The sequence below is a fragment of the Neoarius graeffei genome, chromosome 1 (assembly GCF_027579695.1).
Source record: "Neoarius graeffei isolate fNeoGra1 chromosome 1, fNeoGra1.pri, whole genome shotgun sequence".
NCBI lineage: Eukaryota > Metazoa > Chordata > Actinopteri > Siluriformes > Ariidae > Neoarius > Neoarius graeffei.
The window spans coordinates 71,061,225-71,085,828 of record NC_083569.1 but is presented as its reverse complement, the minus strand read 5'-3'; the positions used below and the strand labels follow the sequence as shown (position 1 = coordinate 71,085,828).

The 24,604-nt window shown below is 42.3% G+C and overlaps 1 protein-coding gene across 1 annotated transcript in view; it reads left to right on the top strand.

Moving 5' to 3' along the window:
• slc8a4b (solute carrier family 8 member 4b) overlaps nt 1-24,604 on the top strand; it is a 150,848-nt gene that overhangs the window by 60,244 nt on the left and 66,000 nt on the right. The window contains exons 2-4 of the mRNA XM_060918723.1: nt 11,785-12,870; nt 13,082-13,345; nt 14,562-15,040. Coding sequence (XP_060774706.1) covers nt 11,842-12,870; nt 13,082-13,345; nt 14,562-15,040 — 1,772 coding nt within the window. The 5' untranslated portion in view covers nt 11,785-11,841. The remainder of the gene's footprint in view (nt 1-11,784; nt 12,871-13,081; nt 13,346-14,561; nt 15,041-24,604) is intronic.

Here is a 24,604-nt window from a genome sequence, read left to right as displayed (position 1 = left end):
ATATAAATTCAGCTTATAATAGAACCCAATTTTAATACAACAGGCCTGGTGTAGATGTTGAATAGAGTCTCCAAGGTTGCTTCTGTAGGGATGCTGTCAGGGCTGATGAACTCAGTTATCACATTGATGCAAACTGGGTTGAGCTATGACTGAACAATAAAAAAATAAATGTGATAAGGCCATTGTTAGCCTGGGCCCGCCCATCCTAAATGTGACGCAACACAAGGGCCTGTTGCGAGCTTAGTCTGGCAAGGCAAGCTATCTCCAGCTCTTCCAAGCTCCCGAAAAATCGGGAGCCAATCAACTTTGAGCATCTCCAACGGCCCTGGGTAGAGGCGTGTTCAAGGCAGTGACGTAGTAGAACTGCGACATGGAGCAGCGGCAAGCCTTTGACACAGCGGTAGATGCTGTATTGAAAGCATTCAACGGGAAGTTCTCATTGAAAACGGAGCAAAGAGCAGCCCTGGAGGTATTTATCTTCTTCCTGTTACTCAAGCAGTTTCCGTCGCGTCACATACGTCAGAGGAAAGAGTGATGTGATTGGTTTAAGCTTCGTCACAGCCTTTTCTGGCTTCGACCAGTAGCAAACTGAGGCATTTCAGGGAGGCGGGTCAACCACGCCTTTGGGAAACGGTTGGGCTTAATATCTTTGCCAGACCAAATGCTCGCACAGCTTTGAAGTCGCGTTAGCCAGACTAGTCCATTGTAGCAATAAATCGCACCCATCTGGAGTTGCCCTGGCAAATTTCTGGCTAGCTTTGTAATGATAAGCTATCACCTATCTGTACACTGCAATGCAGAAAAGCATTTTGCATTGTATTTTACTTCCAACAAACTATATCACTTATATCAGATATATTCCATTCAGCTAGCAGGATACTGAACGAGTCAAAGACAAGCTGAAATCCCAGCTCTAATAGTAACTTGTAAATATGCGTGAAGAATATCTAATGAAGTTTTGGTAGCCTTCCGGGTGTTCAACGCATCTTTCTCTTTCCTGGCGAACAAAGACAGAAAACTTTCTCATTGGATATTCACATCAGCTCCGATGTGTGATGTCATGTTGTCTTGACAACCATGCAGTATCGTAAACCTTTCAACGCTCATTCTCCATTGGATTAAGTGATGTAATACACAAAAGATAAGCGATATGATAACAATATTGCATGCTTTCAAACCAAATGAATGAAACCCGCTAGAATACATGTTTTTATTCCATGGAAAGTGTCCTGTATGTATAATAATGTAAATTATTCCACTCAATATTTCTGAGCTGTATTCACTGTGCAAGACCTCCAGGTACTACAACTACTCATCTTTACCTTTTGCTCATGATATCCTGGCTATGTAGCCCAGTCTTTGTGTCCGCTCATTAAAACTCAGATCCCACCTGATGGTGTGGGAATCTTGTAACCCAGCTTTGGTGGGCTTTAAAAATGGCTGGGCAGAGTGTACGTGTGGCAGTCCTTTGCCACGAGGAGGTTTAGCAAGGAGCCTCCTGTCAGCAGGCTTCAAAAAACCTGCCACATACTATATTTGGCCATCTTAGCTGCACACAGTATCCTGCAAGACATTTCTTGTGGAGGGATGGCATGAGGGAGGGATGGAGGGAACATATGTCACCACTGATTGTGATTTAACAGCATGACCGGGCAGCTGAAAGATGGTGCATTTTGAAAAGGTTGAAAAGGTTTCCAGAGAGTTAACAACTTATTTGACTTCGACCCCTCCTGACAGAGGGCATAAGACAGAGAATGCATGCCAACAGCTGCATGCTTCTGTGTGTGTGTGTGAACGGCACATGCAGGATGAGTGTGAAGTTAATGATGTGAATTCTGAAAGGGTCTCACCAAAGATAATTAGGACGCACACACACACACAAATATGACTTTGCAAATGGAAAGCACCTACAGCGCACACAATCAGCCCGCTCACTACAGATAATCATGACACACACATGGTGGCTCTACAGAGACACTCACCATCTTTGGGAGACAAAGGGACGGGGTTCTGACTCAAATTAATTGAACCAATTAAGGATTTGAATTCTGGTGTGATGAGCAATTTTCATGCGCACACAGAGTGATGTGGCTGAAATGGAAAATAGGCTGGACAAAGGACAAATGTCAAGCACTGTGTGGGAGTGTGTGTGAGTGAGAAAGGAAGAGAGAGAGAAAGGCACACATAGTACAGATACCACTCTGACACAATCACAGGCTGCACTGGAGCATCTTGGCCTCAACGTCCTCTGTTCCATCATTTTTGTCCTTGTTCTTTTATGAATACATTAGCAACAAACCCAGCCAGAAAATGTTTTTAAGAAATGTACCAGGCTCTGTACATGAAGTGATTTTCAGAGTTTAGTTCTCCTTAAGGAGAATTAGCCATGTCATAATGCAAAGTATGTTTGAATTAAAATAAAGGCAGAACGTTTTAATTTTTTCTTTATTTTCTCTGATTTATGCCTTTTTTTTTTTAAAAAAATCGTAGTTAGAGAATCAAGTGGGAAAAGACACATTCCAAAAGTTTCTCCATGCAAAAGAGTTTTGGAGAGAGAAGGTATCGGTGGCATCATGACCAAGTTCTTCATGCATTAGTGGATACCATTTGTGCTGGCATAGTCCACAGCAAGCACCAACACCCAGTGAAGGTTGCCATTACCTTTGTCCAAGCAGGGGAGAAGTCACGGCCCCAGCCAAGATCCAGGGGTGGGTTAGTCACATCAGCAAAGGACTGGCAGCTCCTGGTCAACTTGGGGAAGCAACTTAGGTTCCTGGACGTCATCACATCCTCCACACTCAGACCTGACATGGTCCTGATATCTGCTGAATCCAGACAAGTGGTCTTGATTGAGTTGACTGTGCCCTGGGAAGACCAACTGGAGGAGGCTCAGGAGAGAAACGGAGCCAAATATGCTAATCTAGTGCCTGACTATTGGAGACAAGCATGGAAGGCCTGCTGTAAGCTGCTGTAAGCCTGTGGAGGTGGGTTGTAAGAGGGTTTGCAGACCAGTCCGTACATCAGGTCCTGGGCCTCCTGGGAATCTGTGGGCTGCAAAGAAGAAGGGCCATCAAAAACACCTTGGAAGCGACAGAGAAGTCTTCCTGATGGCTCTGGCTGAGGAGGGGTGACACGTGGCAGAGTACGTTACCTGGACACAAGTCAAGACCTGATCCCCCCCCCGACTGGGTCGCCTGGGTGATGGTGTCTGATGTTAAGACCCGAAACACCTGATGACCTCGGGAAACATTACTGTAAAGATGGTAAACATTTCTTTTTTCATTCATTCTTCTTCAGTGTCTGCTTTATCCTGGTCAGGGAAGCAGAGATGCAGAGAATCCAGAGCCGATCCCAGGGGATACACCTACAGTGGTGCTTGAAAGTTTGTGAACCCTTTAGAATTTTCTATATTTCTGCATAAATATGACCTAAAACATCATCAGATTTTCACACAAGTTCTAAAAGTAGATAAAGAGAACCCAGTTAAACAAATGAGACAAAAATATTATACTTGGTCATTTATTTCTCATCTCATCTCATCATCTCTAGCCGCTTTATCCTTCTACAGGGTCGCAGGCAAGCTGGAGCCTATCCCAGCTGACTACGGGCGAAAGGCGGGGTACACCCTGGACAAGTCACCAGGTCATCACAGGGCTGACACATAGACACAGACAACCATTCACACTCACATTCACACCTACGGTCAATTTAGAGTCACCAGTTAACCTAACCTGCATGCCTTTGGACTGTGGGGGAAACCGGAGCACCCGGAGGAAACCCATGGGGACACGGGGAGAACATGCAAACTCCGCACAGAAAGGCCCTCGCCGGCCCTGGGGCTCGAACCCAGGACCTTCTTGCTGTGAGGCGACAGCGCTAACCACTACACCACCATGCCGCCTCCACAACATTTTGATTGGATTAAAGTCAGGACTTTGACTTGGCCATTCCAAAACATGAACTTTATTCTTCTTTAACCATTCTTTGGTAGAACGACTTGTGTGCTTAGGGTCGTTGTTTTGCTGCATGACCCACCTTCTCTTGAGATTCAGTTCATGGACAGATGTCCTGACATTTTCCTTTAGAATTCGCTGGTATAATTCAGAATTCATTCTTCCATCAATGATGGCAAGCCGTCCTGGCCCAGATGCGGCAAAACAGGCCCAAACCATGATACTACCACCACCATGTTTCACAGATGGGATAAGGTTCTTATGCTGGAATGCAGTATTTTCCTTTCTCCAAACATAACACTTCTCATTTAAACCAAAAAGTTCTATTTTGGTCTCATCCATCCACAAAACATTTTTCCTATAGCCTTCTGGCTTGTCCACGTGATCTTTAGTAAACTGCAGACGAGCAGCAATGTTCTTTTTGGAGAGCAGTGGCTTTCTCCTTGCAACCCTGCCATACATACCATTGTTGTTCAGTGTTCTCCTGATGGTGGACTCATGAACATTAACATTAGCCAATGTGAGAGAGGCCTTCAGTTGCTTAGAAGTTACCCTGGGGTCCTTTGTGACCTCGCCGACTATTACACGCCTTGCTCTTGGAGTGATCTTTGTTGGTCGACCACTCCTGGGGAGGGTAACAATGGTCTTGAATTTCCTCCATTTGTACACAATCTGTCTGACTGTGGATTGGTTGAGTCCAAACTCTTTAGAGATGGTTTTGTAACCTTTTCCATCCTGATGAGCATCAACAACGCTTTTTCTGAGGTCCTCAGAAATCTCCTTTGTTCGTGCCATGATACACTTCCACAAACATGTGTTGTGAAGATCAGACTTTGATAGATCCCTGTTCTTTAAATAAAACAGGGTGCCCACTCACACCTGATTGTCATCCCATTGATTGAAAACACCTGACTCTAATTTCACTTTCAAATTAACGGCTAATCCTAGAGGTTCACATACTTTTGCCACTCACAGATATGTAATATTGGATCATTTTCCTCAATAAATAAATGACCAAGTATAATGTTTTTGTCTCATTTGTTTAACTGGGTTCTCTTTATCTACTTTTAGGACTTGTGTGAAAAATCTGATGAGGTTTTAGGTCATATTTATGCAGAAATGTAGAAAATTCTAAAGGGTTCACAAACTTTCAAGCACCACTGTAGGACAGGATGCCAGTGCATTACATGACACAATGCACACATTTTAAATCTCACATTGTTGTATAGATTTCTGTTTTAATACAATTCCTATTGTTTGTCACACAGGAATGAAAAAGGAAAGAGGAAGGAAAGCACACGCACAGAATAAATTAATGCTGTTAAGATGTATTACGTAGCTAGACAACTCAAGGAGGCTACACTTGAAAAACATAAAAAGCATAAAATAGAAAATAGTGCTTCAGTTTCTGCACCCCCTACAGACCTGCTCAGTGTGGCAAACAAGGCCTGTCTAGAACTGGGCACTGAGCTCATAACAGTGTACCCTAATCGGAACGAAACCCTCAGCATTCTTCAAGATATACAACAAGAAAAAAACAACAACAATCAACAACCTGCAGACAAGCTCCCTTGTCCAGCCATCAGGACTGTAAAAGAGAATATAACTCTGTCTTTATGGATAATCCCATAAACACTAGTTCTGAGACATATGCATACATCTCAGGCTTGTAGTACTCGAGTCTGACTCGTGCCCTAATTTTTAGGACTTGTGACTTGACGGACTTGAGCACTGATGACTCGGACTCGTACATTAACTGCATTTGGACTCGTAAATTGGAGAGAAGGACTCAGATTTTTTCTTTATTTTATGTAACCTGCCATAATAATTTGGCATAAGATATTTATATCTACATTAATTTTTATACTAATTTTGTGCAAGAGAACGCACATTCACCTGTTCATACAACTTGTTCAGGAACAAATTAATGTTCATGGCGCTAAAATGCCTGGAGAGAAGCCCCAAGGTTTGTCTGCTTTGCTGATATAGACTTTTCGTGCAATGGGAAAAAATGCACTGCTATGTGTTCCATATATAGAAGAACTATCGAGGAGATGACGGGGACAACCTCGAACTTCAATCATCATTGGGTAATACTCCACCCAGAGAAGGAAGTGACATGCTATGTTCATTGCTCTGTTGATAGTGGGGCTTGGCTGCTGAGCGATGAACTACAGCAATGCTCATACACACATATAATACAAACAAATAGCAAATTTATTTCATATCAGATGGAGTACAGGGTCAAAAGAACAAAAGGAGTAATTTGTTATTCACTATCCATCCATTGTCTATAATCGCTTATCCTATGCAGGGTCGCAGGCAAGCTGGAGCCTATCCCAGCTGACTATGGGTGAGAGGTGGGGTACACCCTGGACAAGTCGCCAGGTCATCACAGGGCTGACACATAGAGACAAACAACCATTCACACCTACGGTCAATTTAGAGTCACCAGTTAACCTAACCTGCATGTCTTTGGACTGTGGCGGAAACCGGAGCAAACCCAGGGAGAACATGCAAACTCCGCACAGAAAGGCCCTCATCGGCCACTGGGCTTGAACTCAGAACCTTCTTGCTGTGAGGCGACAGTGCTAACCACTACACCACCGTGCCACCTTGTAATTCACCAGACTGTCCATCCATCCATCCATCCATTAATTATCTGTTGCTGCTTATCCTGTTCTACAGGGTCGCAGGCAAGCTGGAGCCTCTCCCAGCTGACTACGGGTGAAAGGCGGGGTACACCCTGGACAAGTCGCCAGGTCATCACAGGGCTGACACAGAGACACAGACAACCATTCACACTCACATTCACACCTACGGTCAATTTAGAGTCACCAGTTAACCTAACCTGCGTGTCTTTGGACTGTGGGGGAAACTGGAGCACCTGGAGGAAACCCACGCGGACACGGGGAGAACATGCAAACTCCGCACAGAAAGGCCCTCATCGGCCACTGGGCTTGAACCCAGAACCTTCTTGCTGTGAGGCGACAGTGCTAACCACTACACCACCGTGCCACCTTGTAATTCACCAGACTGTATTTATTAAAAAATAAATAAATAAAAAATTGGGCAACTAAGGTTGCTAAGATTTTAAAAGGATCAAATGCAATCCAGTTGAAGAAAAATAAATGTGCAAATAATAATGCTAATAATCAAAATAGCAGTCATGAATGCAAGCATAAAACAGAAGCGGTTAAAAAGAGAAAGAAATAAACATTTTGAGCAGATAGAATAGAAATGCAAGGAGAGATAATGGCAGAAAATAAAATTCCAGAATATCAAAACAGGTGACCCAGTGCTAATTTAAGGTTAAATTCAATAAAATGCTTTGTTTAAAAATGAACTATAAAGACATTGTTGCTTTGTTCAAGTAATTTCAGTCCAATTTGCATCCCGCATGTGCACCACTTTCTCCTATAAACATAATTACGCTTGTTCATAAAAATTTTTATTTTTGCAGTCTCTATTAACTACTTGCTGAGAAAATAATTGTTTGCTAGTAAAACACTTTTGTCTTGATTATGCTTCTGCTTTGTGCATGATAAATCTGCACTGTATTGATCAAATTTGTAATGAGTTCTTCACTTGGTTTTTGGTTTCATTGGGTGCATCCCTGCACACTTGGTTATATGTGCAAAACATTCTGTCTGTTCTTCATACAGGTGCAATTATACACATTTACAAAAGATCTTAATTGTGCATTTTATACATATATTATCTGCACTGGGGTGAAACATGTTCCAGTGCAGTTAAGCCTAACATTCTACACCCGATGCAATCTTTTCTGTATCTTTTTTTTCGCTACCCAGATAGATTACATGGTTCAGTAGACTACATTATACACTGTGAAGGGAAATGCAATTATATCCATTTTTAGTGAGTCAGATCTGTATACACAATGCAAACTCAACCCTTGTTGAGCAGTAGACTACTAGCACTTTGGTGAATTCATTGTTTTTAGTCGCAAATGCTACTGAATCGAATGTTCACTATGCATATGCATGAATGTGCTTGCTGTGAGGTTGTGTCGAAGTGTGTGTGTGTGGGGGGGGGTACAGTAAAACATTGCTTTTAATGATTGATGGGGAGAGAAGGAAGATCAATGTTAGGAGATTTCTGTTGAGAGACAAACAGAGATATTGACCGAGTAGAGTGCTTTTCAGCATTTATAGTGAATATAATCACACACATGCATAATACATACAGAACATACAGATGTACATGTTCTGCTTTACATATTCTATTTGTAGTAGTTCCCATAATTCTTAAAAGGGTTTCTCAGCATTCTTTGGATACTGAAAAGTTCAAAGCTTCTTATATTTGGAACCATCTCTGACAGGGAAACACTGTGCTGTAGGGTTCTTTGACAAAACATCCATCCATCCGTTATCTGTAGGCGCTTTATCCTGTTCTACAGAGTCACAGGCAAGCTGGAGCCTATCCCAGCTGACTACGGGCGAAAGGCGGGGTACACCCTGGACAAGTCGCCAGGTCATCACAGGGCTGACACATAGACACAGACAACCATTCACACTCACATTCACACCTACGGTCAATTTAGAGTCACCAGTTAACCTAACCTGCATGTCTTTGGACTGTGGGGGAAACCGGAGCACCCGGAGGAAACCCACGCGGACACGGGGAGAACATGCAAACTCCACACAGAAAGGCCCTCGCTGGCCTGGGCTTAAACCCAGGACCTTCTTGCTGTGAGGCGACAGTGCTAACCACTACACCACCGTGCCACCTGGGACAAAACATAAAATTCTTTAATTTTCAGGATTTAGCCTGAGACGTTGTGGAGTTCGTACTTTTTTTAGTCTCTGTGCACACTCTAACAAGACAAGTCACCGATATCACGTGCAGTTTGTCTCTTGCAGGCATGCAGTGACTGCTCCTGTGGCCTGTCCAATTTTTTTTGGGATTAGTTCTGATTAAAAATGGTAGTATACAAAATATATGTAGTCTACTATATACACATGCTCATGTTAATTTGCTTAACATGTGTTTTAGTACTAGAATAAAGCAAAAAAAAAAGAAAAGATGAAACCATGGCTATTACGTTTTCTTCAAACACTGTTTCAATAGGATTGGTCTGAGGAATGTAATGGAGTCAGCATGATGGCTTTGTTGTGTTACTGTGTGATGAATAAGTTGCATGCAATTAAGAAAAAAACCCCAACAATGTCACTTTAGTCACTTTAGTGTGAATGCAGAGCCAGAAATGCTCTGAAAACAAGAAGCGCTGAAAAACCTCTCTCTCTCTCTCTCTCTCTCTCTCTCTCTCTTTCTCTCATCTTTCTCTCTCTGTCTGTCTTTCTCTCTCTCTGTCTCTCAACTTTCTGTCTCTGTCTCTCTCTAGCTCTCTAGCTCTCTCTCTAGCTCTCTCTCTGTGCGTGCTACATGCTGCATTGCGAATCAGTAAATCTATTTAATTATTTGTTTCATCAGACCTTTACACAGTAGCCTAATCCCTTCACCATCACTCGCGCGCACACGCACACACACACACACACACACATACACACAGAGTGGGACTTCCTGTCACGTTGGCCTATGTATAACTTTAACCTTAGCACACCAAGATATCTGATAAAATTATGATATTGGTTCCTCATGATTTTCTTTGCAAAAAAATGCAACAGTTTTACAAACACATCATGTAGCACTAATGTTTCAGTTCTAAAGGTATCCGCATACAATATCCATCCATTATCTGTAGCTGCTTATCCTGTACAGGGTCGCGCAGGCAAGCTGGAGCCTATCCCAGCTGACTACGGGTGAAAGGCGGGGTACACCCTGGACAAGTCGCAGGTCATCACAGGGCTGACACATAGACACAGACAACCATTCACACTCACATTCACACCTACGGTCAATTTAGAGTCACCAGTTAACCTAACCTGCATGTCTTTGGACTGTGGGGGAAACCGGAGCACCCGGAGGAAACCCACGCAGACACGGGGAGAACATGCAAACTCCGCACAGAAAGGCCCTCGCCAGCCACGGGGCTCGAACCTGGACCTTCTTACTGTGAGGCGACAGCGCTAACCACTACACCACCGTGCCACCCACTGCATACAATAGACTATATGAAACCCATTGGTTTTTTTTTTTTTTTATAATTCAGTTTCCTTTTACTGTAAACCACACTACACTTTTGGGTTGAATATTGTATATGTGCATTTTTGGCAACATACTATCTAAAAGTGAATGAGTCATCTTTATTTTCGAGAATGTACAGTAAAAAAAAATAGTAAGTGATAGAATTGCTGCAGTAAAAGCTTTATTCGCAACATGGACTTGCTTCCAGTGATCAACAAAATATCAAACATGCATAACCTTTGGGCATTTTAAAGGTATTTGTCTCTATTTTAATGATCCTCTATCATCCAAAAACTAACAACAGTTCCAGAAAAAGTCAGCTTCAGGTGAAGAGTATGATGAAGAAATATTGTTACTTTTTGAGAAATGAAACCATCCTTCTTGTTTCTTTTGTCTACGTTGTTCTGTATTTCAGTGGCTTTAGAGGGAAACAGACCCAGGTGTGCTCCTGGGCTGCTACACACACACACAAAAAAAAAAAAAAAGTATGGTGCTTTAATGGTATATTGTGCTGCTGAGCCTCAATATGCTCACATATAGGCTTTTAGCCACCCACCACTTGCAGAGTGTAGTTCATTTGATTATTAACAGTGGCCCAGAGTCAGACAGAGAGAGAGAGAGAGATACCGGGCAAGATGATAGACGTAACATTTACAGCTTGATTTGATTTTAAAAAGTATTATTATTGTTCAAAATATAAATCAATAAATAGTGAAGCACGGTGTAAATGCCGTAGTGTTTGTATGTGTGTGTGTGTGTGTGTGTGTGTGTGTAGTCATGTCAGACTTGTGAAATGTCATGAATGGTCAGACAGTGTGCATTCTGTCAGAAACACTCAAATCTGCACTGTTGCACCCCAAGGATGAGAGAAAGAATGGAAGGAGACAGACAGACAGAGAGAGAGAGAGGGAGACAGACAGACAGAGAGAGAGAGAGAGAGACAGACAGACAGACAGACAGACAGACAGACAGAAAGAAATCAGTGGTTTTGGCATTTCTTTACCTCATGTGTTGTGTGGAGAACCATGTCTAAGATTTTACTGCCTTTTAAAAAATCTCATTTTACTTTAAACAACAGATAAATATGTACACACACACACACACACACACACACACCAAGAAATTTGAGAGGATGTTTGATATTACATTTTAAGGAACTTGGCAGACAATAATGAAACAAGTATTTTGTAGAAGAAGAAGAAAAAAGGTCTTGACATTTGGAAAAAAGTGCATGAAGAGGTGATGAGATGATGGTGATGTGACAGGAGCATGGCAGGTAGGTGAAGGGAGGATGAATCTTGGGGGATGAATGGCAACACATAAAGGAAGAGGCCAGAATCCTTCCACAAGCTCTTCAAATGTCAGATTATGAAGCTTTTTGGAAAATTTTCTATTACATCCAGAGTGGAAACACTGATGTATTGAGGTGGCATTCCAACTAAATGTAAGGAAAAACTCAACATGCTTTAAGACATATTAAACAAAGGGTTGTAATTAATTTCCCTTTATGCTATAAACCATCTGTGTTGGTGGAAATGGAATGCTGATGTGGCAAGATCAGCACGGTCATTTTTATGGCCACTGCCATCAGTAACTGTTATATCACTCACTGTAACATTGAATTACCTAAAACCTTCCGATTGGATTGGTTTCCAAACCAATGGTACTGGAAATGTATTGAGATTGTATCACTCTCACTCTCTTTCTTTTTGTCTCTTCATAGCGCGAACCTACAGAGAAGATCTTAACAACTGCTCTGGAGGACTGACGATCCTGAACCATGCGTCTCACCCCCCAAACCCTCTGTTTCCTTTTCCCTTTCCTTTTTCTTATCACTTTTTCTGTCCCCTCAAATGCTGGCTCCCATGAACAACCCTCCTCCAGTGCCAACTGTACTCAAGGTGATGTCTGCTCTGAGGGTGTGATCTTACCAGTATGGAACCCCCAGAATCCCTCAGTGGGTGATAAAGTGGCTCGTGCCATTGTCTACTTTGTGGCCTTGGTGTACATGTTCCTAGGGATGTCGATCATTGCTGATCGCTTTATGTCTTCCATTGAGGTAATCACCTCCCAAGAAAAGGAGATCACCATCAAGAGGCCCAACGGTGAGACCTGCACAGCTACAGTGCGCATCTGGAATGAGACTGTCTCAAACTTAACCCTTATGGCTCTTGGATCTTCAGCTCCTGAGATCCTGCTTTCAGTCATTGAGGTGTGTGGGCACAAATTTGAGGCTGGACATCTCGGCCCAAGCACCATCGTGGGCAGTGCTGCCTTCAACATGTTTGTCATCATTGGCCTCTGTATTTACGTGGTGCCTGATGGTGAGACTAGGAAGGTCAAGCACCTGCGAGTCTTCTTTGTGACGGCAGCATGGAGTATCTTTGCCTATGTGTGGCTCTATGTCATCCTCTGTGTGTCATCCCCTGGTGAGGTAGAGGTTTGGGAGGCTGTGCTCACCTTCCTCTTTTTCCCTGTATGCGTGGTGCAGGCATGGGTTGCCGACCGCCGCCTCTTCTTCTACAAGTACAGTCGCAAGCACTATCGTGCTGACAAGAGCCACGGCATTGTTGTGGAGACAGAAGGAGGAGATGAGGGAGTGAAGGAGACAGCCTTCAACAAGATGGACATGTTGGAGCTGGACGGCATGGCAGCCCATCTGGATGGAATGCTGGGGGGAGAGGATGGACTTGGAGGACGTGATCATGAGGACGAGGCCAGGAGAGACATGGCCAGGACACTGAAGGAGCTCAAGCAGAGACACCCAGATAAAGATATGGAGCAGCTTATAGAGATGGCCAACTATCAGGTATGGCTGACTTCATAGTAGACTTTAAGACAATGGCATTACAGGAGAGTTCTATACAACTGGGTAGATAAATCATAGATAAAGCTCAAGATGTGCGACAAGACATCCCACAATAACAAGCTTTATTTTCTAAGTGTATCTGCATTTTATCTCACTATTTTTCTGACCTCATATGAAATAACAGTATGTTATTTCATGGTCTTACTACCAGGTGCTGATGCAGCAGCAGAAGAGCCGAGCATTTTATCGTATTCAAGCCACAAGGATGATGACTGGAGCAGGGAACATTCTGAAGAAGCATGCAGCTGATCAGGCCCGGAAGGTGGTGAGCAGTGGAGAGACACGGGAGCAGGAAGACGACCCCTACACCATATGCTTGGATTTTGAGCCTGCACTCTACCAGTGCTTTGAAAACTGTGGCCTGCTGAAACTCACAGTGGCAAGACATGGGGGAGATGCAGGGTGCACCGTAAAGGTGACTTTATTCTGAAACTTCTTCAGGAAAAGTACTATCCAACCAATTGATTGTATATTTGCAGGTCAATGTAAGACTTTGAAGGGGAAGCCATGGCCAAATGGTCAGAGAAACAGCTTTGGGACCAAAAGGTCACTGGTTTGATTCCCTGAACCAGCAGGCCTGGCTCAAGTGCCCTTGAGCAAGGCACCTAATCCCCAACTGCTCTGGCAAGAGTGGTGGCATATCTTGTGTCTGATTAGCCAAAGAAAAACTGATGATGTGGTTATCAGATCAGGCAAGAACCTGGTCATAACTAATGTAAGACTTTTATTGCAACCTGAATCATAAAGATATGATTTTCACCTCTAGTTGCTCTTGACTAATTATGAACTGATCAATGTAATGGTCTTACTGTATATCAACAACAATTTTTATAAAGGTTCCTGTAGAAACCCTTTCGAACAAATATAACCAAAGAATGCATATAACCAAAAGCCTAAATTATCTATATATTCAGCCACAATAAAAGAATCAGGAATCCCAAATTATGGTGTTGAAAGTTGAGACTTAATAAAGCAAAGGACACAATGCAGAAAATAAATAGCTTTCTAATTTTCTCATTATTATTTCTAATGCTTGCCTACTTACATAATCATCATTTTTCCTTGTAGTCCTCTAAGCTACTATCCGTCCATCCATCCATCAATCATCTATGGGTGTGACTGTGAGTGTGAATTGTTGTTCGTATCTGTGTTGGTCCTGCCATAGATTGGCGACCTGCCCAGGGTGTAACCCTTGTCACTGTCCCCTTCCGCAATATGGACGGTATGACCCATGGCAGAGAAGACTATGAGGATCCCAGAACTGGAGTTCAAAAATGATGAGGCCTCTGGCCCAAAGTCAGCTGGGATTGGCTCCAGCTTCCCCCGTGACCCTGACCAATAAGTGGTACCGTATAGATGATGGATGACTGGATGTGTATAACGGAAATTATGTAATTTACTGTGATATTTGTGATATATTTTTTCTCATTTTAAATCAGAAGGTTAGTGTAAAATGCAGGTCCATATAGTTACCTCCCCAACTTGCAGTGCCTCCTCCAGCACGAGAGATGCAGATCCACAGAATCCTTAATTGAGCCCATTCTTCGCCTTACTGTTTATTTGCTTATAGGTATCACTCGAACATTTGCTTCTCTTTCTCCCATTGACCTCCGACCTGTGTAACTCCTTAGGTTGACTTTCGTACAGAAGATGGCACGGCAAATGCTGGCTCTGATTATGAATTTGCTGAAGGCACTCTGGTCTTCAAGCCTGGAGAAACCCTTAAAGAAGTGACTGTGGGCATAATTGACGATGACATCTTTGAGGAGGATGAGTACTTCTATGTACACCTGAGCAACCCACGCATTGTGGGCGGGCCCGACGGCCACCTGGCAGACGGAGGCACTCCGGCTCAGAAGGCAGCTCTGGGAGAGGCTCACACGGCCACGGTGACCATCTATGATGATGACCATGCTGGAATCTTCACTTTTGAGAGTGAGTCAACACGGGTCAGTGAGAGTGTGGGCATCATGCAAGTGAAGGTCCAGAGGACGTCTGGTGCCCGAGGTCTTGTTGCTGTCCCCTATCGCACTGTCAATGGTACGGCCCGTGGCGGAGAAGATTATGAGGAAACTTCTGGAAAACTGGAGTTCAAAAATGACGAGACCATGTAAGTAGACAAATGCTTGTGTGTATTGCTTCAGTAATATTCCCCTCCATAATGTGTGTGTGTGTGTGTGTGTGTGTGTGTGTGTGTGTGTGCACACGTTTGTTTGTTTAAAGGTGTGTTTATTTGTTTGTGTGTGGTTGGGTTTTTCAAGCATCTGTCAGAATTGCTTTTGAGCCAAGACACTGTGGCACAAAGGTTTGGGTTATTTTTAGAGTGTGTTCTTGGGAGACTGTGTATGTGTGTGTGTGTGTGTCCATGAGTAATGTTCATTCTCATCTGAAAGTCTACACATTTTTCAGATAAACAGCAGATTCAGAGATACAGGTATGAGACTCAAAAAGGTGCTAGAAGCAAGAAATGGCATACGTGTGTCTGTTAGTGTAAGCAGAGTTTAAAAACCATATAAATTATTGTGTGCACGTGATATAGGTGAAGGATTATTCACTCTGTGTCAGCCATATTGTTTGTGACACTACACTCAGGCAAATACTCAGTGAGCAGACGTGAAAGGAAGATAAAAAGGCTAAATTGTACTCAACAGATAATTTTGAAAAACATAAAGATTTTTGGTAAATACCAATTGCAATACCTCACAAGACTCAGTGAAAGGACACAGTGAAAGGACAAAGGACCTTTGCTATTCTGTTTGTACATGAATGACTTTCCTCAAGTCCTTAAAAGGTGCAATATTTGTATGTATACGGATGCCACTATTCTATTTTACTCGGCTGGCTCAGTAAACAAGTGTGGGAAGGTTGTCTCCGAGGACTTGAAGAGGGTTGCAGATTGATTAATTGTAAACAAGCTCTCATTCCACCCAAACAAAATGAAACCAATGTTTGGCCTTCCCCAAAAACTGAGACATGCTGGAAAATCTGTCACAGTAATGGATGAGGTGAACATTTACGAGCAGGTCACTTTATTTACTTCATTCTCAGCATAACTTTGGACCCTTATCTTCAGTGGGCAGCTCACCCTGAGAAAGTCATACGAAAACTTCTGGCTGGCCTGGGTGCCTTAAACTGCACAAAAGCCTTTGTTACCATGGAAATACTCCAAATCATGTGTCATACTTTATCATACTGTGCCACTGCCTGGCTGCCATCTCTTGTGCAGTGCAACAAAACACAAATACTACAATAAAATAGGTTGTTAAACTGAGCTGCAAGGATCATCACAGGCCATACACTCCAGGACCGTGTCTCTACTGAGACTTTGTTAGAGGAGGCAGTGATGGAACCTCTGAGTAAGACGGTTGAAGTCAACACTCTAGCCACTGTGTTTAAGGCAGGCCGCAAAATAACTCTATCCTATACGTTGGCCGTGTTTAAATGGAAGTCACCTCCTGTTATACGGTAAATGTTCATACCTGAACTGCTGTCAAGTTACCCTAGGACTGGGATCCCCATCAGCTTAGCTCTCCTCCGCCAAACGTTGAGTCATTTAAAGGCAGTTTACAATACTACGGGCCCTGGATATGGAACAAGCTACCACTAGAAGTGAGACAAGTATTAGGCCAGAAGAAATTTAAAAATGGACTTTAAAGTAGCAGTGCATAACATTTGATATTTGAGTACAGATTTAGTTGTTGCTGTGATATTGTTTGTAATGTCGCTGGTTTTATTCACTGCAAAAAATTTAAAACAATTTGAGGAGAAAATTACTTACAGTGGTGCTTGAAAGTTTGTGAACCCTTTAGAATTTTCTATATTTCTGCATAAATATGACCTAAAACATCATCAGATTTTCACACAAGTCCTAAAAGTAGATAAAGAGAATCCAGTTAAACAAATGAGAAAAATTTTTATACTTGGTCATTTATTTATTGAGGAAAATGATCCAATATTACATATCTGTGAGTAGCAAAAGTATGCGAACCTTTGCTGTCAGTATCTGGTGTGACCCCATTTGTGCAGCAATAACTGCAACTAAACGTTTCTGGTAACTGTTGATCAGTCCTGCACACCGGGTTGGAGGAATTTTAGCCCATTCCTCCGTACAGAACAGCTTCAACTCTGGGATGTTGGTGGGTTTCCTAACATGAACTGCTCACTTCAGGTCCTTCCACAACATTTCGATTGGATTAAGATCAGGACTTTGACTTGGCCATTCCAAAACATTAACTTTATTCTTCTTTAACCATTCTTTGGTAGAACAACTTGTGTGCTTAGGGTCATTGTCTTGCTGCATGACCCACCTTCTCTTGAGATTCAGTTCATGGACAGATGTTCTGACATTTTCCTTTAGAATTCGCTGGTATAATTCAGAATTCATTGTTCCATCAATGATGGCAAGCCGTCCTGGCCCAGATGCAGCAAAACAGGCCCAAACCACGATACTACCGCCACCATGTTTCACAGATGTGATCAGGTTCTTATGCTGGAATGCAGTGTTTTCCTTTCTCCAAACATAACGCATCTCGTTTAAACCAAAAAGTTCTATTTTGGTCTCATCTGTCCACAAAACATTTTTCCAATAGCCTTCTGGCTTGTCCACGTGATCTTTGCTGCTCGTCTGCAGTTTGCAAATGTTCTTTTTGGAGAGCAGTGGCTTTCTCCTTGAAACCCTGCCATGCACACCATTGTTGTTCAGTGTTCTCCTGATGGTGGACTCATGAACATTAACATTAGCCAATATGAGAGAGGCCTTCAGTTGCTTAGAAGTTGCCCTGGGGTCCTTTGTGACCTCACCGACTATTACACGCCTTGCTCTTGGAGTGATCTTTGTTGGTTGACCACTCCTGGGCAGGGTAACAATGGTCTTGAATTTCCTCCATTTGTACACAGTTTGTCTGACTGTGGATTGGTGGAGTCTAAACCAGAGGTGGGCAAACTACGGCCCGCGGGCCACATCTGGCCCGTTGGCGTTTTTAATCCGGCCCGCGGAAGACAATCATATAAACACGATTGAGCAGATCTATAAACTATAAGTGTCAGTGTTATCACGTAGACAGGTGTTCTAGAGATCCGTCTTTCCAGTCAGTCGTATTCACGCGAGATTACATTTGCAGAGTGGTGCAGCGCGTGCCATGGAAGTCATTCTGGCGCCCGTGCCACTGATGATCTCGAGAACACAGGATAAAACTTTACAATGAGTGGTCCTAAAAAAAGAAAAGTGGACAGTGAGTGCAGGGTGTTCAATAAAGAATGGACAACTAAATATTTTTTTTGCTGAAGTCCGATCAAGCCCTGTGATGACCTGGCGACTTGTCCAGGGTGTACCCCGCCTTTCGCCCGTAGTCAGCTGGGATAGGCTCCAGCTTGCCTGCGACCCTGTAGAAGGATAAAGCGGCTAGGGATAATGAGATGAGATGAGAAGTCCGATCAAAGGCTGTATGCCTTATTTGCAAAGAAACCGTTGCAGTTTTAAAGGAATATAACATCAAACGGCACTTTTCCTCCAAGCATGCTAATTATTGCTAACAACCAGTCAGCGCAAGCACGGACGAATACAGCTCAGCGGTTGCTGAGTGAATGTGAGTATTAACACTTTCTCTTTTTAAAACTACGTTGGAGCTGTAATAAGATGGTAGTCACATGTTTACAGACATAATAATATAAAAAGTATAACTCTTAGTAATTTTGGTTGTCGTGGGTGGCTGCTGTAGTGCTGGTGTTTGTTTTTAAGTACCATGTGCTTTTGGGTGTCTGCTCCGCCCCTCATTTATGTCCCTGTCTGCTATTATAGGTGTATTATGAGCAGCTGACCTTGCTTCTGCTTATATCTGTTCCTGGACTTTTGCCTGTGGAGGTTATTCTGATCTATGAGTGGCCTTTTGGAATATGAAAACCTGTTTGGAACCTGTGTTTTGATTTTTTGAGGACTGGAAATATTTCAGTGAGTGACTTTGAACCTGAAAACCAGTTTGGAGTTTTTTTGCTTTCTTGAGCCGTTTTGTTTGATTTTGTGGGCTGGATGGATCCAGTGCCAAACCACTGAACTGCAAACATGTTGGCATGGTGTGGTACCCAAACTGTTGAACTGCAAACATGTTGGCATGGTGTGGTACCCAAACTGTTGAACTGCAAACATGTTGGCATGGTGTGGTACCCAAACTGTTGAACTGCAAACATGTTGGCATGGTGTGGTACCCAAACTGTTGAACTGCAAACATGTTGGCATGGTGTGGTACCTCTCCTACTAATGGTGGTTGGTTGTACTGGCAGGCTGGAAGTGGATGGTTAAAAAAAAACACTCAGGTGTAAATCTACGAGTTCAGTGAAATGTACAAAAATGATATGTACTGATATGTAATTTAGTTCAATTTAATGATATGCAATTTAGTTGTATGTATAAAATGATACAAATATACAAATACACTGGCATCCTACTCATCCTGGCAGCTCAAAGATGTAATTTAAGAATTAAGTGTGCTACTTTTCTTACTGTCACATGTGTGTGTGTGTGTGTGTGTGTGTGTGTGTGTGTGTGTGTGTGTGTGTGTGTGTTACTTTTTTGGATGGATCCAGTGCCAATCTATTGAACTGCAAGCATTTTTCTGCTCTGCCTTTGTTGACTGAGAACTAAAATAAATGTCAATCTGATCTGCATTTGGGTCTCTGTCAGTGAAGGCCTTACAATAACACTAAAGCTTTTCCGGTTTATGTTTGATATGTATGAATTTGGTGTTGGCCCGGCCCGCCTGGCAAATTTCAAAAGTCAATGTGGCCCCTGAGCCAAAAGGTTTGCCCACCCCTGGTCTAAACTCTTTAGAGATGGTTTTACAGTTACCTTTTCCAGCCTGATGAGCATCAACAACGCTTTTTCTGAGGTCCTCAGAAATCTCCTTTGTTCGTGCCATGATACACTTCCACAAACATGTGTTGTGAAGATCAGACTTTGATAGATCCCTGTTCTTTAAATAAAACAGGGTGCCCACTCACACCTGATTGTCATCCCATTGATTGAAAACACCTGACTCTAATTTCACCTTCAAATTAACTGCTAATCCTAGAGGTTCACATACTTTTGCCACTCACAGATATGTAATATTGGATCATTTTCCTCAATAAATAAATGACCAAGTATAATATTTTTGTCTCATTTGTTTAACTGGGTTCTCTTTATCTACTTTTAGGACTTATGTGAAAATCTGATGATGTTTTAGGTCATATTTATGCAGAAATATAGAAAATTCTAAAGGGTTCACAAACTTTCAAGCACCACTGTAAATATTACAACTCTGAGGTCCTGTGCCTGTCAGACACTCTGTGGCGGTCTGATAAACCTTAACATTTTAAAGTATTTCATCTAACTAAAAACATCCATGCAAAAGTGACACACATGGTTATATTCTGGACACCCTCAGCAATAATAATATGAGAGTAAAGTGAATGTAATGAAGTTTGTTTTTATTTAAATTAAGTGCAAACATAACCTTACAAAAAACTATTTTCAGAGTCTTCAAACCTTGTAAAAAAAACCACACTATAAATATATCTGCACAAGACTTTGGAAGTCTGAACCTTGTAAACATAGGTGTTTGCTACATAAAAGTAAGAACAGCATTCAGAAATGTTATGTAGTTTCAATACTAATTGTAGAAGCTTCAGACTACCTACTGTATGTTTTCTCCAAAGCCAGATGCCCTTTCAAATGAATACTGGTGAGGTAGGTATAATTCACCTGTAATTCCCCCTCCCCCCTGTCACTGTCAATAGTCCATTTGTCAAAGACAAAGTCCCTGGCTGGCCCTGGCCCCTGTACCTCCCTACCCCGACACCTCTCTGCTTGGAAAGTTACTGCAAAGAAAAGAAGCCCTAAAAGCCAAAGCTATCACAGTCACAGATTAAATATTCTGGCTTCTTCTAAATCTTATAATAAATATGCCCTCTTCAACTGTAAGATACTCAATAAAATGTTCAATAGCTAATGATCATCCCTGGATTGTGGCTCTCTGCTGTCAGTCCTCATCGCAGTCCTCATCTGGATGCCAAGCATCATAACAGTTCCTGTCAGGTTGAAGGCAAAGGAAAACATCACAAGTTTTGCACTTCCACAGGGTTTTTGTTTCCCTTCCCTGCAACCTGCAGTACACATGGGCTCTGCGACCACCACCGGCCCTATTCCCATTTGTGTTCGGCTCAATCCCACAAACTGGCTTGTGAGCCTTGCCAACTTTCTTCAGAGGAGCCTTTGGGGCCTCAAAGTTTCTCAGTTGGTATGGAAACAAGTGAACATGTGCACTTGTTTATACCGGTGAAATGGGGTGTGTTCTCACCTCCCCTTGCTACACAATGAGCGAATGACGAAACTGATGTTCCATGCGCTTAACGTGAATAGCTGATGGGTGTGTCGTTGAGAGGCTGCAGCTGGCTGAAGTACTGAAATTCGTAAGATTTGTTTTTATTCTCTTTACAAAGTGCTAAAGATAAAGTTTGTTTTAAAGATATACAACCACGATTCCAAAAAAGTTGGGACAAAGTACAAATTGTAAATAAAAATGGAATGCAATGACGTGGAAGTTTCAAAATTCCATATTTTATTCAGAATAGAACACAGACGGCATATCAAATGTTTAAACTGAGAAAATGTATCATTTAAAGAGAAAAATTAGGTGATTTTAAATTTCATGACAACACCACATCTCAAAAAAGTTGGGACAAGGCCATGTTTCCCACTGTGAGACATCCCCTTTTCTCTTTACAACAGTCTGTAAACGTCTGGGGACTGAGGAGACAAGTTGCTCAAGTTTAGGGATAGGAATGTTAACCCATTCTTGCCTAATGTAGGATTCTAGTTGCTCAACTGTCTTAGATCTTTTTTGTCATATCTTCCGTTTTATAATGCGCCAAATGTTTTCTATGGGTGAAAGATCTGGACTGCAGGCTGGCCAGTTCAGTACCCGGACCCTTCTTCTACGCAGCCATGATGCTGTAATTGATGCAGTATGTGGTTTGGCATTGTCATGTTGGAAAATGCAAGGTCTTCCCTGAAAGAGACGTCGTCTGGATGGGAGCATATGTTGCTCTAGAACCTGGATATACCTTTCAGCATTGATGGTGTCTTTCCAGATGTGTAAGCTGCCCATGCCACACGCACTAATGCAACCCCATACCATCAGAGATGCAGGCTTCTGAACTGAGCGCTGATAACAACTTGAGTCGTCCTTCTCCTCTTTAGTCTGGATGACACGGCGTCCCTGATTTCCATAAAGAACTTCAGATTTTGATTCGTCTGATCACAGAACAGTTTTCCACTTTGCCACAGTCCATTTTAAATGAGCCTTGGCCCAGAGAAGATGTCTGCGCTTCTGGATCATGTTTAGATACGGCTTCTTCTTTGAACTATAGAGTTTTAGCTGGCAACGGTGGATGGCACGGTGAATTGTGTTCACAGATAATGTTCTCTGGAAATATTCTTGAGCCCATTTTGTGATTTCCAATACAGAAGCATGCCTGTATGTGATGCAGTGCCGTCTAAGGGCCCAAAGATCACGGGCACCCAGTATGGTTTTCCAGCCTTGACTCTTACGCACAGAGATTCTTCCAGATTCTCTGAATCTTTTGATGACATTATGCACTGTAGATGATGATATGTTCAAACTCTTTGCAATTTTACACTGTCGAACTCCTTTCTGATATTGCTCCGCTATTTGTCGGCGCAGAATTAGGGGGATTGGTGATCCTCTTCCCATCTTTACTTCTGAGAGCCGCTGCCACTCCAAGATGCTCTTTTTATACCCAGTCATGTTAATGGCCTATTGCCAATTGACCTAATGAGTTGCAATTTGGTCCTCCAGCTGTTCCTTTTTTGTACCTTTAACTTTTCCAGCCTCTTATTGCCCCTGTCCCAACTTTTTTGAGATGTGTTGCTGTCATGAAATTTCAAATGAGCCAATATTTGGCATGAAATTTCAAAACGTCTCACTTTCGACATTTTGTCTATGTTCTATTGTGAATACAATATCAGTTTTTGAGATTTGTAAATTATTGCATTCTGTTTTTATTTATAATTTGTATTTTGTCCCAACTTTTTTGGAATCGGGGTTGTATATATATATATATATCTCATCTCATCTCATTATCTCTAGCCCCTTTATCCTGTTCTACAGGGTTGCAGGCAAGCTGGAGCCTATCCCAGCTGACTATGGGCGAAAGGCGGGGTACACCCTGGACAAGTCGCCAGGCCATCACAGGGCTGACACATAGACACAGACAACCATTCACACTCACATTCACACCTACGGTCAATTTAGAGTCACCAGTTAACCTAACCTGCATGTCTTTGGACTGTGGGGGAAACCGGAGCACCCGGAGGAAACCCACGCGGACACGGGGAGAACATGCAAACTCCGCACAGAAAGGCCCTCACCGTCCACGGGGCTCGAACCCAGGACCTTCTTGCTGTGAGGCGACAGCGCTAACCACTATACCACCATGCCGCCCCGTATATATATATATATATATATATATATATATATATATATATATTTGAAAACTAGAAGATTCAAGGTTTCTAGTGGTGTTACTTGAATGTTTCTAGCACAAAACCTCGCGGAGCTTTAGATGTGTGTTTACTAACACTCCTAAAAGTCCCCTGTGGGGGGGTCGGCGACCTGAGAGTGTTAACTACACCATATATAACTTTACCCTCAGGTAAAGAATGTTATGCTGTAATATACTTGCTTGGTTTTGATCTGTCTGTAGTGAAGGAGGCTGAATTGACAAAGTATGATCTAGGAATGTCGTCCTCTGCCTCCTCAGAGATTCTGCCTCACGGATCAATCCAGGAGCAAACAGTCACTGACACAGACACAGCTGTTCAGAGATGTTTCTCAGTTTATTGTAGGACAAATATGAGTATATATTTGCATTCAAAAGTGTGTTGTAGCTATGTGATTGGATGATGATGATGATGATGATGATGATGATGTGATTGATGAAGCTAAGTTATCTATGTATGACATAAATGGGTGATGAAGCATTACATCACTGGTTTAGACTACACTACTGAAGAAGAGAGACATTATGTACCATTACATCACCCATCAGGATCAGTCTTACGAAGAGAAGAAAAACATTTCTGGTCAACAAAACCATTAATCAGAGAGCAGAATGTGTGAGCGAAGATAAAGCTCAAGGATTTAACTAACCAAAACAAGTAGCAATCAGAACCGCCTGTACCAGTTTCAAGAACAAGTCAAACAATTATCTTTATCAATACTGTACTTAAAACTCGGAAAAATCTGACCGCCGATAAAAAGGTGCAAGGAAAAAGTGATTCAACTCAGAATTCTAAGTCAGGACTTTGGGTGAGCATTACCATGCTCGAGTTCTCTACCATGAACAAAGCTAACGTCATAACAATATCACTTTGTCAACAGTAAACAGAATTCCCTATGCATTATTTTCAACTTTGATAAAACTCAATTTTATTTGATATACAGCTTCTCTGTTCTGAAAATGGGTTTTAAGTGACAAAGTTCCAAAGTAAAACTGATTAGCTTGCTAACAGCAGTGAACTTAAAAAAAAAGAGCCCCTCTGGGCTCATTTTTATCACAATTATCACAAGGAATTTTAACACAAGTTTTTAAACCTTTATACATTTTCTTTGTTAAAGAT